The sequence below is a fragment of the Dendrobates tinctorius genome, unplaced genomic scaffold (genome assembly GCF_039654945.1).
Source record: "Dendrobates tinctorius isolate UK_male_01 unplaced genomic scaffold, ASM3965494v1 ptg000326l, whole genome shotgun sequence".
Lineage (NCBI taxonomy): Eukaryota > Metazoa > Chordata > Amphibia > Anura > Dendrobatidae > Dendrobates > Dendrobates tinctorius.
In genome coordinates, this window is record NW_027361993.1 from 9886973 (window position 1) to 9905920 (window position 18948).

The 18948-nt window shown below is 43.2% G+C and overlaps 1 protein-coding gene across 1 annotated transcript in view; it reads left to right on the forward strand.

Moving 5' to 3' along the window:
• Positions 1-18948, forward strand: part of DNAJC11 (DnaJ heat shock protein family (Hsp40) member C11) — a 202317-nt gene that overhangs the window by 35367 nt on the left and 148002 nt on the right. Inside the window, exon 2 of the mRNA XM_073561729.1 lies at positions 17422-17551. Coding sequence (XP_073417830.1) covers positions 17422-17551 — 130 coding nt within the window. The remainder of the gene's footprint in view (positions 1-17421; positions 17552-18948) is intronic.

The window sequence follows — 18948 nt, forward strand, 5'->3', positions numbered from 1 at the left end:
GTAAGGAGGAGGACATCATCGCTAAAAGATGGAAGGTGCCGGACCGAACCCCCGGGTAAGTATAATCTAACTTGCTTTTCTTATCTTTCAGGTTTCATCGGGGGGGGGGTTATCTACAGCATTACAGAATGCTTTAGATAAGCCCCTCATGGCGGTGGCCGCAGCTAATAGGACAAAAAATAGGTGACAGATTCCCTTTAATGAGCAGCAGTTAAAAGGTTTGTCTAAAGAAATGTAAGCTGGGAATTATAAATAAAGCACTGCATCATAGTGTTTGGGAGAGAAGTAAGCAAAATAAGGTAATGAGGTATATTGCAAACGTTCTTAATTTTGCAATGCCTGTGGAATAATTGAAAAATTAGAAAAAAAAGTTTGTTTTTAACTAAAAAACTCGCCCACCCCAGCTCACTCCTACCTACCACACAGTCAGAAATCTACAAGCCATTAACCCTCAGACACTTTCAGACACCCAAAACACTCATCACTGTCCCCAATCTCCTCTTTCTCCTGTCCTGATTTGGCTGTTCATCACTACGACACTCTTAGAAGCACCCTTGACCAAGTAGCTCCCCTCACCCTCAGAACCTCCAAGCACAGAGTAAAACAGCCCTGGCTCACATTGCAAACTCAACTTCTCCAGCAATGCTCTAGGAGTGCTGAACGCCTATGGAGAAAAACCCCCACACCAGAAGACTTCATCCACTTCAAATTTATGTTAAGAACATATAGAGCTGCCCTCCACCTCGCCAAACAGACCTACTTCACCACCCTGATCTCCTCACTAGCCAACAACCCCAAGAAACTTTTGACACTTTTCACTCCCTCCTCAGGCCAAAAGCACAAAACCCTATCACAGACATTTGTGCTGATGACCTGGCTGGCTTCCCACTTTACAGAACAAATAGATAATATCCGTCAGGAAATCTGCTCCCAACCACCAAGTGCTGTGACTCCCATCCCTTCCTGCATCTCCCCTGGCTCACTTTCCACATTTGATGCCATCACAGAAGAAGAAGTCTCCAGACTCCTCTCTTCCTCTCGTCCGACCACATGCACTACCGACCCCATTCCCTCACATATCCAGTCGTCACAACTCGCCTAACTGCAATCTTTACTCTCTCCCTCTCCTCGGGCATTTTCCCATCCTCCTTCAAACACGCCATCGTTACTCCATTACTAAAACCCGCTCTCGACCCATCCTCTACAAACAACTACAGACCAGTCTCCAATCTCCCCTTCATCTCTAAACTTTTGGAGCACCTAGTTTACTCCCGCCTTACCCGTTACCTCTCCACTCACTCACTTCTAGACCCTTCACAGTCCAGCTTCCGCCCCCTACATTCGACTGAAACTGCACTCATGAAAGTGACCAGTGACCTTCTGACAGCAAAATGTAATGGTGACCACTCTCTGCTAATTCTTCTTGACCTATCTGCAGCTTTCGACATTGTTGACCACCATCTCCTACTCTCTAGGCTCCAGTCACTAGGCATTAAGGACACTGCTCTCTCCTGGTTCTCTTCCTATCTTTCTGACCGCTCCTTCAGTGTTTTGTTCTCTGGCGCCACGTCATCTCTTCTTCTCGCTGTCGGGGTACCTCAGGGCTCAGTCCTTGGCCCCCTTCTCTTCTCTCTGTACACAGCCCCAATTGGACAGACCATCAGCAGATTTGACTTTCAGTACCATCTTTCTGCTGATGACACACAACTATATATGTCATTCCCCGACCTTACCCCCGCTGTACTACAGAATGCCAGTGACTGTCTGTCCGCAGTCTCCAACATCATGTCTGCTCTCTATCTGAAACAAAACCTCTCCAAAACTGAACTACTTCTGCTCCCGCCGTATACTAACCTCCCTAAATCTGACATTTCTCTCTCCGTGGGTGGCACCACAATAACACCCCGGCAGCAGGCGCGCTGTCTGGGTGATATGTTTGACACCAATCTCTCCTTCACATCCCATATACAATCTCTTGCCCGCTCTTGCCGCTTACACCGAAAGAACATCTCTAGAATCCGCTCTTTTCTCACCATGGAAACAACAAAAACCCTCACTGTAGCATTGATCCACTCCCGCCTGGATTACTGCAACGCTCTATTAATTGGCCTCCCCGTTACTCTACTATCCCCTCTCCAGTCCATACTTAATGCAGCAGCCAGGGTCATCTATCTGGCTAATCGGTACTCAGACACGTCCGCTCTTCGCCAGTCTTTACATTGGCTGCCCATTCATTATAGGATCCAATTCAAAGTACTTGTTCTCACCCACAAAGCTCTCCACAGTGCAGCACCCCCTACATCTCCTCCCTCATTTCTGTTTATCAGCCTAGCCGACCGGTGCGCTCTGCAAAAGACTTTCGACTAACCTCTGCACTAATCCGCACCTCCCACTCCCGACTCCAAGACTTCTCCCGCGCTGCGCCAATCCTCTGGAATGCTCTACCCCAAGAAATTAGGACTATCCACAATTTGCATAGTTTCAGGCGCTCCCTCAAAACACATTTGTTCAGAGCAGCCTATCATGTTCACTAATCAAAATCTTTCTATGTGTAAGTGTGCATGAGTAGCCCATTCACTATCTCCATCCATCCCTCAAGATGGCTGGACCATCATTGTAAATACACCATTGTAAATACACACCTGTACTTTGTATCTCCCCCACCTCATTGTAGATTGTAAGCTCTCACGAGCAGGGTCGTCTTATTTTGCTTTAATTATTGTATTGTTGACGTTGTTACTTATGACTTGTGTTTTGAAACTGTTAGGGTGTGTGCACACGCTGCGGATCCGCAGCAGTTTCTGCTGCGGTGTACAGTACCACCATAATATCCTATGGGAAATGGAAACCGCAGTGCAGACGGTGCGGATTTTTCCGCACGGATTTGCTGCGGTTTCTAATCCCCAGAAAGAATTGACATGTCAATTCTTTCTGCGGATTCCACTGCAGTTTACTATCTCCTCCATTGTAGAGGTGATAAACCGCAGGGCAAAACCGCAGGCCAATCTGCAGATAAACCGCAGGTCTTTTGACCTGCGGATTTTGCAAAATCCGCACGGATCAATCCGCAGCAGAATCCGCAGCGTGTGCACACACCCTTAAACTCTAAAGAGCTGCGGAATATGTTGGTGCTATATAAATAAAGATTATTATTATTATTAACTTCCTACAGAGTTAGTCGATTGTTATTCAACTAGAGATTGCAGCTGCCCCGTATATCATTGGTGTGACCAGCCTCACAGTTGCAGAAACATCGGTCTAGACTAGATATAGTTACAGCCTCTGGATATATATAGCAGTCCCTGTACTCACTGACAATTAACATAGGTATAGAGAATGGTGAGAGAGTAGAAGCAAAATATACTAGCTGGTTGCAGAGCTTTTTATTATCAATAACACAGTCCTGTACTATAGTCCCTTTCATGGAGTGCACACAGCTCCGCAGTACAGACACTGCACATGGCTCAGCCTGGGGATTTGGATAATTTGGGGGAATGCTCGATAAACCTATTCCCATAGATGCTGCAGAGTGAAGGAACGAGGCGTTTGGGTGCTGTAGATGTTTATGTTCTTGCTCGAAGAAGCCGCCTGATGACTTGTGTTCCTTCCCATGCAATATGTAATCTGACATGCAGCGGCGAGCTCTTCTATTACGTGGTGTTAGCTGTCGCCCGCTGGCAGATGACACTATACATGTATTTACCATTAAATATTAAATTGGACAATAAACAGAAGTACAGAGGCAGATGTGAGAATGCAGGGAACTTTTATTTTTTTATTTTGTTTTTTGTTTTCTCTTTTATGCAGTTCATGGAAAATCACACATTAAATGGTTCTGTTTTAGGATTAAGAATCTGTTGTAATTGTTAATTTTTTTTTGTGTGTGTGTCTTAACTGGGTTATTTGGGGGAAAAATGTTCCTAGTCACAAAAAAATGTTTTCATTAGGGTTTTTTTTTTTTACTCTATATTTTCCAGGCTGTCTTTAGTTTTAACATAAATTCATTTCTTTGGCTAACTGGCGTTACGATAGAGGAGAAAGAGCCAGGCCTTGTACATTTCCATAGAGTCGAGTGACTATAATTAAATGATCAAACTATATTTGCTAAAAATGGCTGCTGTAATGTAGCTACTTTCTAGACTGAAGCTCCAAGGGCTTGTTCACACATTGCTTTTTTTTGCAAAAACGAATATTTTACTGTACCGGCATAGTGAATGTGAGTTGTAAAATCTGATGCATGCGCTGCTTAATTTTTCCTTGCAGTTTTAAATCTGCAGTATGTCAATTCTTGCAGCGTTTTCAGCCTCACAAACAAGTGGATTTTATACAGCATTTTTCCTGCCAAGAGACACATGTTTGTGAGAAATGCTTGCTCCAAATGTACATTAGGGAGCTGTTGTGTGTATTTGTTCTGTGTGAGACAAAGGGAAATAAGCTGCTGCCAGACACCACTGGTCAGTGGCCTTAGCATTATTGGAGCCACAGGGGTAGTCACACTGGATGTAAAATTCTTAGGGGGGCACAAAATAATAATAAAAAAAAAAAAATAGCCATGGTTTTTGCTAGTGCCAGAGATCTAGGGAAGTGCTCTTCCCGCAGTCTTCTGGGTGGGCGGGCACACTGGATCTCTGGGCTGGCGCCACTTTGAACACTGCTGTGTGTGCAGGAGAGAAGAGGACTTGGTCACTCACAATAGATGAGTATAAACTTTATTTTTATGTTGGGAAAGGTACAAGGATGGCAGTATTATTTTGAGGGGTGCATGATTACCATACGCTTTAAGGGGGCACCAAGCCCAGGCGCTCGGTGCAAACGGTTCAGTGCACCTTCCCACTTGCTTGCGTTGCATCTATCTTTGCCCCCCTTTTCTTTGCTTGACAGCCGTGCTTTTTACAGGATTCAGAAAAAAGATAGATGGAAAACAAGTAGATGGGAGGGTGCACTGAACTATTTGGCCATGCCAAGGGTGCACCAAGCGCCTGAGCTTTGCTTGAACAGTCTTTCAGTCTTTTTGTGCCGACGGACTCCCTTTAAGAAAATATCAAGATTATAACTGCGTGACCTAGGAGGTAACCGCCAAAAAGAGTGATAGAAGAGAAGTTCTTATAAAGTTTTGTATTTTTCAGCTAAGGTTCGGGAATACAATATAGGGCCAATTATCCGTCGTCGCCCGCAACCTACAGCCGCCATAATGCAAACCTGATGTGTTATTGGCTTATTATTAAACAACGTGAAGTCTGCCGTATGAAACCTCCGGGCTCCGATGACTGTGATGACAGCAGTCTGGACTCTCATCAGTATCAATAGTTCAAAATAAATTGAAACATAAATACTTATATTGGCAAATAAAAAAAAGGTCAGATAAAGCCGCCTGGTTCTCCGATCACAAACAGTCTGTTCCGTCCGCCGCTCCCAGCTTTTATTCCGCTATAAATTCCCTCTGCTTTCAATGCACAAAGTCGTAAGGGTTATGGAGTTAAGATGAGTAACTTGATTCCAGCCCAGATAAGATACATTTTGGTTTTTACAGACAGTAATATGTTGTATTGTATCTGACACAATACCTCATGCACTGAGGGGACACGGTTCATCTCACAAAAGCTTTAACCTGTAAGAAAGGCGGTAGGGGAGCTGCAGCGGCCATAATACTGCTGACCTACAGTACTTGGACAGTGGAGCAACCGAAGAGGTCATTAAATTCCCCCTACTGGCCACAGTCTGGCGATGCAGCCCGTACATCTGATATGTCAGCGTGATGTTGGCACAAGTCTCTGGACTATCCAAGGAAGCATGTACTATTTTACTGCCATTCAAACTTGTACTGATGGGCAGAAATTTTTTTTTTATTGCCATATGAGCAACAGGAAAGAATGTTATGTTTCTGTTATGAGTTCTGCATGGATGAAATGTCGAATGATATGAGTAACGCCAAAAGGCTTGTCCAAGATTATAGAAAGTGAAATCAGAAGCAGCTTAACAAAAAGTCTTGCGGCTGATTCTTGATTTATAATATTTCAAAACTTTTTTTACATATCGGAAAAATTGATACTCGCAATAAATCTAAGCATGATGTGTTTTTCTACACATTTCAGATGGGGAAAAAAAGTCGTATTGTGAGTGTCAATTTTTCCGTTATGGAATAAAAGTTTTCGAAATATTTTCCATTTGTTATGCAGTGTTTGGCCACAAGGGACAGGTGTAGCATTTCTGTGCTGAGAATCATTGAAAGCCTCAACTAAGATGATCTGGACTACAACTCTTTGCAAATCAGAAGCAGTGCCTCCCTTATTCTTGGTGTTCTAGACATTAGACATTTTTATGTGCCTAAATGCTTCATAACCCTTGGGCAAGAGTGGCACTTTTTTGTTGGTCGAGCTAGCTTCTGTCTGTCCGTTCATTTCAGCATCTTGGAGGGAAGTTCCTTTCTTTGGACCACCAACTAGTGTCCAGGATCACTCTTGACTTGGGGGCGATCTTAATCTTATATAAGACAGATCCAAGTTTCAACATCCATATACGAACCACAATTTCCGACAGAATATATAAGACTATTAATTTTGTGTCATGAGATCAGCAGCTCGTCGAGAAACCAACGTGGTCTATATAAGCTGGCCTTACACAATTGCCCATTTTTGAATGAATGCAATATCACATTTCTTCTTTACTGCTCACCATAAGGTACTGAGTGTTGTTCTTCTCCAGATGAGGCAAAACCTGAAATCACTGTATATTGAAACATTCTGCAACCTTCTCCTATGCTTTTTACTTCAATTCATTGTTATTTTTATTTCAGAGAAATCTACTTTTTTTAAAAAAATATGTAAATAATCTGTTAAGATCTATGGGCCGGACATAGATTTCCCCGAGAATCTGCCTCCAGAGCTTGTTTTAAAAGAAAGGTGGCATTGCCACTGTGAGACATGTATATCAGGAGAGCAAGCTGTCAGTCATTACATGTCTCACACTGGTAACGCCTCCTTTCATTTACAATAGGCTCTAGAGGCTGATTAACATGGAGATCTATGCCCGGCCCATAGATCTTAACCGCTTATTTACATATTATGAAAAATGTGAATTTCTCTGGAATAACACATCGGATCTCTGATAGCAAAGTATTATTTTATTCAGCTTCCTATCACCTACACATATTATGCATGCATACATCCATCTCAATTTTTAACTTACATAGAGATTTGCAAATCTACCCTGAAATAGAGATTTGTAAAACTGCCCTGGAGTGAGGGCACAGAAATATTTTCACTTTTGTTAAAACTGGAGTAAGTCTGAGTAGACTAAATTAGGAAAAAATAAAACACTTAGAGGATTTTGTTCCCTTTTTTGGCAGGGGAACAAGGGAACACGAATATGACCATGTAGGAGCCGCTTAGGCCGGCAGATTCCCATTACCTTTCCAGATATGCTTCCCTTTCCCCCTCGTCACACTTCAGAAAGTCTCGGTCTCACAGGTTTCTGTTTTGCAGTGAAAACAAAAGCTGCGTTCGCGGTGAACGTCTTTATTATGTGCGCTAGCCGGGGAGCGCTCAGGAACTGCTCTCCTGTTTTCCTGAGATACATACTGTGCTTATACCGAATATTTTGCTTATAAAATATTAACACAAACCTACTTCCACTGCAGACGTCTCGCACAGACAAGTTAAGCTCCGGCTTCTTGTCTACGGAAATGATGATTAGATTTTATTCTTTTTGGTCTGGCTAATTTCGACCTGAGCCCTTAATGCTGTTCATTTTGTGGTGGATAAGATGCTCTGCTTCCTGCGAGTAAAATAGCAAGGTGCCTGAGAATGCCATGTAGTAACCCAAGAATTACTCTGTCTCTTTGTAAGGTCTGTGATACTGGAAGTCGGTCAATTATTGCTTTTTAAAGGTGTTTTCTCAAAGGAATCACCTCTTTGCATATGTCTTAAAGAGGAGACGCCTTCTTGGAATCCCCAACACCCCTTTGAACCCTCTGTGAACCAAGTTAGGGAGCTTTTAACAAACTGAAGCTCTTATACTGAGTGAACCATCATCCAGTATCTGCCCTCACAGTCTGAAAGCTGCAGCTTCTACTTAGCATTGTGAGAATACAGCAGTGAGGGGAGACACTGAGGAGCTGTCAATCAGGCTGGGTTGGTGGAGAATGTTATACTTTCATAGAAGATTACACAGCCATTCTGACATTTTCAAAGTAAATAAACCATCCATATTGGTCTAAGTGAGCTATCTATTAAAGGGGTTGTCCACTACTAGACAGACCTTACTTAATCAACTCGGGACCCAATTAACATAACAAGTAACTGTGGTGTAATGACCACTGTGTCCACTAGGGGGCGCTGTGTGGATGTCCCAAGAGAGAGGATGAGTGGCAGAATATTGAGTGGCCCTTGTGTATCTCAAAGTGGGTGGCTTTGAGTTGAAGGCTTGGTTATGTGCTGATCTGCAGAGCTGATCTTTCGTGCCTATAGGGAGAAGCCTTCAGGCAGCTGGAGAGATGGGCGCGTTCTAGCTGCCTACAAATCCACCCAGGGCTGATAACACCTATAGTAAAAGGCTATGTGAGTATGTGAAGGACCTGTGATGAGGTCATAGCCATGTCACCCGGTGGGCGTGGCTACGGACCATATATGGTGGCCAGGGTAGGTCACATGGGTGAATGCTGGGACCTGATTGGTCCAGTTTGGAAGGTCCCATGAGGAGAAGGATCTCCTCACTAACAGCCTGTGGAGTGGCTGTGTGTGAGCAATGGCAATGTGTGCCTGAGAGCTCCCTGGAGGGAACTAACGTATGCGATGGTGAAGCCGCATAAGGAACCCTGACGGGTGAGATAACGCTGAGGCTGATTAGCCGATCCAATGGACGCTATGCTGATATGACTTGTATGTTGATTACGCTAGTTTATGCTGAACAATAAACCATATGGACTGTGATGGTATATGAAAATCCTGGTGCCGGATGTGATTTTTGTGGCTGCCAAGCGAGAATCCCCTTCTTACATGACAGCGTTACCTCACATAACGTATACTCGCTTCCTGCAGCAGTGCCGTTCCAGTAATGTCAGCAGGACTATTCCCAGTGAGTCATGTGACATTGGCTGCAGCGATCTCCTAACACAATCAGCCGACATTGTTTGCAGCTCATCAAGATTTTGTCAGGGTGGACATTCGCTCACAGGCAATAGAGGCTACACTAAATTACAGAAAAAAAAAATCAAGTATAAAGGCAAAAACTGAAATCAGATAGACAGACAGCACCAGCAGTATAAATTGCCAATAAAATAATCAAGTTTTATTTAGTCACTAGCTGAAGAGCCCGGCGTTGCCCGGGCATAGTAGCTAACTGTGGTTAGTTATAACAAATTATAATTATCCTCCATCCCATAGTCCCATGCCCATATACCCATCATACATATCCACGATCCCATAGGCCCGTGCCCATATACCCATCATACATATCCTCCATCCCATAGTCCCGTGCCCATATACCCATCATACATATCCACCATCCCATAGTCCCGTGCCCATATACCTATCACACATCCTCCATCCCATAGTCCCGTGCCCATATACCCATCATACATATCCGCCATCCCATAGTCCCGTGCCCATATACCCATAATACATATCCTCCATCCCATAGTCCCGTGCCCATATGCCCATCATACATATCCACCATCCCATAGGCCCGTGCCCATATACCCATCATACATATCCTCCATCCCATAGTCGAGTGCCCATATACCCATCACACATCCTCCATCCCATAGTCCCGTGCCCATATACCCATCATACATATCCATCATCCCATAGTCCCGTGCCCATATACCCGTTATACATATCCTCCATCCCATAGTCCAGTGCCCATATACCCATCACACATCCTCCATTCCATAGTCAACCATTATGACATCATAATGAGCGGCGGGGCTTGCAACCTATGATGAATCAGCGTCGCCATGGCAACCATTATGACATCATAATGAGGGGCGGGGCTTGATACGCACACACTTTTTCCCCATTATGAAGATAGGGGCATTATGACATCACAATGAGGGGCGGGGCTTGACACACACACACACACACACACACTTTTTCCCCATTATGTAGATAGGGGCAAAATTGTTTGGTGAATTGGAACGCGCGGGGTTAAAATTTCGCCTCACAACATAGCTTAGGACACACTCTGGGTCCAGACGTGTGACTGTGCCAAATTTTATGGCTGTAGCCGCGACGGTGCGGATGCCAATCCCGGACATACACATATTGAGCTTTATATATTAGATTATAAAAAATAGAGGGGAATTAATATAAACAGAGTAACTGCTAAGCAAGCAGGGACAGCATAGCATGGAGTACAAATGTGATAAAGTGCATATAATACCTAGGTAGAACAAAGCCAGTAATACAGGTACAAGTTCAAGAGATTTAGTGTTCCCAGTTGCGCTACATGTCTGGCAAGGAAAATATAAGAAAGCACTTACATGAGTATGTTACTTGTGTGTATGGCATCCCCTCCGCCACAACGCACGTTTCGCTGACGAAGAAACAAAACGTGTGTTGGGGAGACAGGGATGCCATACACACAAGTTTTATTGGCAATTTATACTGCGGGTGTCCTCTGTTATTTAAATTAATATATGTTGCTTGTATTTACACCCCTAAAAACCCATATACGTTCTGGATCGTGACTTCTTTTTGTGTTTGTTTTTGTGTCTCTGGGGTTTTTTTTTTGCAGATCAATACCGGACGTACTGATGAGATTTCGGGCTGGTAAAGGAATTTTTTCATTTTTGCCTTGGATTTCACTTTAAGATGTTGGTCCTGTTCATCTGTAATCTATGTATTCGTTCTTCCTGTTCAGTAATTGTTACATAGATAATAGTTTGTAATCCACGTGAGTGGAAGTTTTATAGTCCTGAGCACATTCTCGTTTCTAGCGCTGGCAGGTCATGAATCAGTATCTGTTTCCCTATTGTTAGATTTTGTTTGCAATAAACATAAGTCACCCATCAAATCTTCATTTCCCTCATGTGCTGGAGCTGCAACTAATACATTGTATATCACTGCCTCCAATCCTCCCGTATTAAAGGGAACTCATCATGAGAATATTTAACTGAAGCCAGGATCTTCGTTCCTTCTGTGCGGCTTGGAAAGTAAAAAAAAGAAATAAAAAATGTTAAAAGATTATAATGAGGGTAACGATATCCCAATAGCAGTTCTACCTGTCTACTGCGTTTGGTATTTTTAACTCCCAATGGTACGTTCCTATGAAGCATCACTGCCATGCGCTGCGCTTTTCATTCAGTCATCTGTGTGGAGCAAGATCACTGAAAAAATACATCTGTACTCAGTATCTCGGCTGTAATCACACCCACTATTCTATGATTGACATCACATCGCTCGACTTGTGATTGCTCCAGACCAGTGGGTGTGATTACAGCCGAAACACTGAGTATAGATGTGACGTTTTGGTGTTGCTGTTGTGCCTTTAGCCTTATACTTTGACTTGCTATTGAACCCGTTCTACGCCCGGGTGTACGTCAGTATAGGAGTGCACTCACACCAGCCATAGGGTAATGACAATGGCCAGCTAGTGTACACTGCGATGTTGACTTCGGCACCATTTTATTGAAGAATTGCACTACGACTTCAACATGTGCGTGTACTGCGATATCTGGCACCATTTTGTTGAAGACACTGTGTCTGTGAATTCGCATACACAGTGCCTTCAGTAAAAAGATGCCGTAGTGTGGTATGCGCATGCGCGTACTCCGGCACCACACTGCACGGGCACCACCCTTTCTGGCTTTGGATAGAAGGATGTATCCACCTTTTATGTAAACGATGATCAAGGCTGCTGAGAACACAAGACATTGCTTGCTTACCAGTAATCTCCCCAGAGCTGAGTGTAAGGTATCACATTCACCCTGCTCTGCACTGATGGAGAGCAATAAAGCTTGCTTGGTGAAGTCTGTCGGCGTCCATAGAGAGCTTGCCTGGTGAGGCTCTGCAGTAGGAGGGATCCTGATCCTGCAACCTACTAATACATTAAAAGGTTAAAAGGAATAGAAAACCATAGAAACTGAATTGAGAAATTTTTGGTTCAACCTTCACTCTGTGCATAGATTGGGATCTGACAAGTGAACTGTAGGCATCCTTCCAGGAGCTGACTATATTGTATAATGGTAGCATTATGGGCACAGTGTTCATAACGGAACGTGGAGGAACTGGTGGTGAATGAAAGACAATAAACTGCTGATGGCTGTAGACACACAATGCAGAAAGTGACCTTGCTATAATTATTTGACTGTACAAAGGTTTATTCACTTGATGCAGTTTTTACCATACTTCGCCACCCTTTTATTGTTACAAGAAAAACCTAAAACCATAAAATATATGCAACCAATTACTGGCAACCTCTTTATATTTTTTTTTTTTACAAATGTGTGAAGCATTGGACAAAAGAGATAATTGTTGTCATATTAGCTCCTGATCGCTTCCATCTTACTCCGGCGCCTCCCATCTTCTAGCTATAAAAGCTAGTCATGCAAATAATGATAATTGTACACTGTCCTGTATAAGCTCGATGATGGGTGTCACGGTCCGGTGCCTCCCATCTTCATACGATGACATCCTCCTCCTTACTTCTGCCGCGGCTCTGGCGCAGGCGTACTTTCTCTGTCCTGTTGAGGACCGAGTAAGGTACTGCAGTGCGCACGCGCCGGACCTCTCTTACCTTTCCCGGCACCTGCGCACTGCAGTACAGCTGCGCAGGAGCTGCGGCAGAAGTAAGGAGGAGGACGTCATCGTATGAAGATAGGAGGCACCGGACCGCAACACCCATCGGACTGGACCGAATCCCCGGGTGAGTATAATCGAACTCGTTTTTCTTATCTTTCAGGTTACATCAGGGGCTTATCGACAGCATTACAAAATGCTGTCGATAAGCCCCTTATGGGGGTGGCCGCAGCTTATAGGCCAAAAATGGGGTGACAGATTCCCTTTTAACCTCCTCTTTCGGACAGGCAAAACAACAAGTTCTTCCACTCCTTTATAAAAAAACTAGCTGAAGAGCCCGGCGCTGCCCGGGCATACCGTGTTTCCCCGAAAGTAGGACCCCCCCGAAAGTAAGACAGGGTGGGGGTTACGGGGGGGTCCTTCAATGTAAGGCCTCCCCCGAATGTAAGGCAGGGTTGGGGGCCGCTGTGAAATGTAAGGCCCTTACCTTTGGGCCGCCGCTGTCCCCCATTGGGTCCCCAGGCTCCAGAGGTGTCCTCAGGTGCAGCTGGGCGGGTCCAGCGCTCATGGGGTTAACTCGCCGTGTTAACCCCGCAATCCGCCCAGCTCAACAGCTCATTGGCCGCCCCTGTTCCCCACGTCACCGCCGGCCCCCGGCTCGAGCACTGATTGGTCCAGCAGCTCGGGCTGTAATTGGCCGCCCCAGCCCCACGTCACCGCTGTTTCCCTGCTGATTGGCACAGCGTTCCCTGCAGCACAGGCCTTCCGCACCCACAGCCGCACCGCAGAGGAAAACGTCCAGCATTTAAAAACCAAGTAGGGAAACATGTACTGTATAGGGTATGGGGCTGTGTGCAGTGGGATACGGCACTGTTATGGGGTGTGGGGCTGTGTGCAGTGGGATACGGCACTGTTATGGGGTGTGGGGCTGTGTGCAGTGGGATACGGCACTGTTATGGGGTGTGGGGCTGTGTGCAGTGGGATACGGCACTTATGGGGTGTGGGGCTGTGTGCAGTGGGATACGGCACTGTTATGGGGTATAACAGCATGTTAATAAATGTTAATTTATTGGTTAAAAAGAAATTGTCATTTTTTTTCGGCTGTAAGACCTCCCCCGAAAGTAAGACAGGGTGGGACTTTTTGGGGTAAAATTAATGTAAGACAGGGTCTTACTTTCGGGGAAACACGGTAGTAACTAACTGTGGTTGGTTATAACAAATTATAATTATCCTCCATCCCATAGTCCCGTGCCCATATACCCATCATACATATCCACCATCCCATAGGCCCATGCCCATATACCCATCATACATATCCTCCATCCCATAGTCGAGTGCCCATATACCCATCACACATCCTCCATCCCATAATCCCGTGCCAATATACCAGTCATACATATCCTACATCCCATAGTCCAGTGCCCATGTACCCATCATACATATCCGCCATCCCATAGTCCCATGCCCATATACCCGACATACATATCCTCCATCCCATAGTCCAGTGCCCATATACCCATAACACATCCTCCATTCCATAGTCAACCATTATGACATCATAATGAGCGGCGGGGCTTGCAACCTATGATGAATCAGCGTCGCCATGGCAACCATTATGACATAATGAGGGGCGGGGCTTGATACGCACACACTTTTTCCCCATTATGTAGATGGGGGCATTATGACATCATAATGAGGGGCGGGGCTTGACACGCACACACTTTTTCCCCATTATGTAGATAGGGGCAAAATTGTTTGGTGAATTGGAACGCGCGTGGTTAAAATTTCGCCTCACAACATAGCTTAGGACGCTCTCGGTGTCCAGACGTGTGACTGTGCCAAATTTTGTGGCTGTAGCTGCAACGGTGCGGATGCCAATCCCGGACATACACATACACACATTGAGCTTTATATATTAGATGTCAGGAGTGAAATCCTCAGCTTGTAACTTAGTCACTGTAAATGGGTGTTGAAGCAATTCCTTCAATTCAGCCACCTGTGTCCATTGACCTTCATGTAATGTTACGTGAGGGTTGGCCATATCTACAAGGAATGGTTTCAGCTCAAGCAGTCACTCAATCTTTAAATAGGTGCTGCCCCACCGAGTGGCTTGAACCACAATTGCCCCTTTTCCAGCGCGTCTCTTCAAGATGGAATCAATTTTATGGGTTCTGGGACCAATAGCCAATTTCCTCATTTTGCTAATCAGAGTTCCAGCATGTCCCTCTCGCAGACTGTCTCTTATTGCCAGCTGCAGCGTGTGCACAACACAGCATATATGATCAATGGGAAAGAGGTGTGAAGCAGCTTCAACAAATTCATCTAATTGTAAAGAATGATTTTGCTGTTCTTCTGTAGTAATTTCTGTTTGTTCCTCCGTTATGGGAACAGGACTGTGGCCTTCCATCTCCAACATACTGAATGTGAGATGTTCTTCTAGCTGCTGTTCCCCTTCATTATTCTCATTCATCAGTTTAATTGTACTTATCATGTTTGAAGCATTATCAGTTACAATAGCAAGAGCCTGTTCTTTTGTGAGTTCATAATCTTGCAGAACTTTTTCCACTAAGGTCTGGAGAAACTGGCTGCTGTGATGAGCTCTAGTATCTTTTACTGTCAGCGTCTTAGTAACATTTTTTTTTTCTTGCCACAACCATATCGAACTTTGATAGCAAAATAGTTCACTCTGTGATGTGTGCAGGCATCCATTTTAAGAAACACAAAGCGTCTTGAGAGTCTTTTTAAGATCTTCCTTTTGGTTAAGGGCTTTTTCAATCACTAATTTTCTAATACTTTCTCTTTCCAGGGAAACACCAAGTTTGCGGGCCATTTCTTCATTAAGAGCTATTAAAGCTTGTCATGCAAATAATGATAATTGTACACTGTCCTGCACAAGCTCGATGAGCTGTCATTTAAACACATCTGCTGTCATTGTCACAGTAACTGTGTCACTTACAAAATATCTTGTAACTGATGTTTGAGACACTCTTTCCTCCTTTGCTTGGCGGGAAGTTCTGGTTTCTTGGTGCTGCTGTGATCTTTTTCAATCACAGCTTTGTAAACTTCTGGGTGGCAGAAATGTCTTTTTAGATTGGAAGCTCTTGAAGGAACATTTTTATCACTGCCTGAGTATGCAGTGATTTTGGCATCACAGCATTTGTTTTCATCTGGGTCACTTATACACTGACACACAAAATGTTTTTTATCTTGAGTCACTTTTGAAATGCTCAAATACAGCTGACTTCATAAGATGCTTCTTAGACATTTTGTAATTATGTAAATTCACTCTAAAATTAATTTTGTCCTCTAATAAAATAAGATATATTGAAATTCTTGCAAGAATCGGGAATCATAGGGAATCATGCACTGTATAATTTAGGATAAAACAATCTTTTCATAAAACAATAAGACAGATGATAAGTATAAAGTTTGTAAAATATACTGCTCAAAAAAATAAAGGGAACACTATTCCATTTACAACAGTCTGTTTGTGTTCCCTTTATATCTTTGAGCAGTATATGTTGTTAGATAGCTTTTACTCTGAACTTTCAATATCAGACTTGTCTCAGGGTGCAGCTCACTAAATGCTTTACATCATATTTCTTCACAGGCTATGAAGAGGGGAGGAGGGAGGGGGGAGTCTGTTTGTGCTGCATCATATTCCAGAACACACAAACATATATGTCCTCATCGATCCTGTTACTGTATTTCCAAATTTGAGATGTTAGAAAACAGTTTTACCCCTTATATTCTATGTATAGTGTATATAAGTCATCAGAGCAGCTAATTTCTCCAAACAGGAGCTATGAGGAAAAACAAACTAAAACATCAAGCATACAGAGACAACATATACTGGACTATTGATTTATGCACAGTTTATTGAAAGTTTAGATATGCTTTAAGAAGCACTTACTTTAAACCTGCTTTCCTGTTCACTCCAGAAGTTATGTGATTAATGCAGGCATTCCTTCCCTGTGTTTGTGTCCCTTTATTTGTAGAGGAGGAGCTTCACTACTTATCATGAACATAAACTGCAGCACAGATTCATCTCAGCTAAAAGTCTAGACCGTAGATCAGGAATAGGATACACATTTATAGGACATTTCATAACTTTCCCAAATTCTTATGAAAAAAATATTCCCCATAAACTGCATTGAACTACTGTGCCCAATTTATTATATATTTTAGGAGTCGGAGTCAGTCTATTTTATACCGACTCCACCAAAATGGGCTACGACTCAGACTCCACAGCCCTGTGGCCTACGAGCTCAGCTGTCCTCCTTATCATCCTTACTATCCTGTGTCTGGTTTTAAGAAAATTGGCTGCAGCAGGAGCCTACCCCTCTGCTTATTTTCAGTAGGACACAAAAGAGTGAAGAAGTTAAGCTCCGAGCACTACCCACTCTCTGTTATTTCCCCATCTGAACTAATAAAAAAATCACTCAAAAATGCATTCTTCTTCATGAGCTATGACTAGCTGTCACCGACCAAAGCTTGTTGCAGGTAATTTATTCCGACTTTCTGCAAGACACTGTTTTAGGATCTTGAAGAAAGACCTGGATGCTGATAAAAAGCACGGGCAAGGTTCTCTCCTCTTTTATTTTTCACTCATTTCTTTTCGTAGTGTTTCATTAAGGTCACATATGTCATTAATTTGCTTACTTCTTAATTTTTTTTTTTTTTTCAGGCTACCCAGGAGGAGTTGAAGGCGTCGTACCGCAGACTGTGCATGTTATACCACCCTGACAAACACAGAGACCCTGAACTGAAAAAGCAAGCCGAGCAGCTCTTTAACCTTGTCCACCATGCCTATGAAGGTCAGTGGATATTTAAGATTTGTAAAACTGCCATGGTGGCAGATATTGAATTTTCTCACAGCCCTTGAATTGTGTGTCTGGCAGGAGAGACGTTCCTTTGAGGGTTTTGTAAGATGACGGCTGATTTTGCACCTTTGTCTCACCTAGGTCTCTCCGATCGATGTCTGCTGCTGGAAATTAGCGATGTGACTAATTATTGAAATAATTATTTTTTAAATGGTGACAGGTCACTAATGTTTGAGTCGCAGAGTTGTAAATCCAATCCGCAGACAGATCGTTATTCAAACAAATAAGGATTCGTTAACCCCAGGCGATCGTTTTTTGTCAGATCTCCAAAACAAGGAGTGCATAAAGCGATTTGTCATCTTAACTTTTAGCCTTATGTCTTTATATTAGTATTGCTTTCTTTATATTTTGTATACACAGTTACAGATCTTACATACTCAGAATTTTCTGCTCACTTTGTATGCTATGATTTTGAGATTGGTCACTGGTAGTTAACCCCTTTACCCCCAAGGGTGGTTTGCACGTTGATGGCCAATTTTTAAAATTCTGACCACTGTCCCTTTATGAGGTAATAACTCTGAAATGCTTCCATGGATCCCACTGATTCTGACATTGTTTTCTCGTGACATATTGTAGTTCATGTTAGTGGTAAAATTTCATTCATATAACTTGCGTTTATTTGTGAAAAAAAAACGGAAATTTGGCAAAAATTTTGAAAATGTTGCAGTTTTCCAACTTTGAATTTTTATGCCCTTAAATCACAGAGATATGGCACCCAAAAAACTTAAGTAACATTTCACATATGTTTACTTTACATCAGCACAATTAGGGAACCAAAATTTTTTTTTTGTTAGGAAGTTCTAAGGGTTAAAAGTTGACCAGCGATTTCTCATTTTTGCGACACCATTTTATTTTTACGTACCTCATCACATTTGAAGTCACTTTGAGGGGTCTATATGATAGAAAATACCCAAAAGTGACACCAGTCTAAAAACTGCACCCCTCAAGGTGCTCAAAATCACATTCAAGAAATTTTTAACCCTTCAGGTGTTTCACAGGAATTATTTGAATGTTTAAAAAAAAAAATTAACATTTAACTTTTTTTCACAAAAAAATTACTTCTGTCCAATTTTTTTTATTTTACCAAAGGTAACAGGAGAAATTGGACTGCAAAAGTTATTGTGCAATTTGTCCTGAGTACGCTGATATGTTGGGGGGGGGGGGGAACCACTGTTTCGGCGCATGGCAGAGCTCAGAAGGGAAGGAGCGCCTTTTGACTTTTTCAATGCAAAATTGGCTGCAATTGAGATCGGACACCATGTCGCGTTTGGAAAGCCCCTGATGTGCCAAAACAGTGGAAACTCCCCACAAATGACACCATTTTGGAAAAT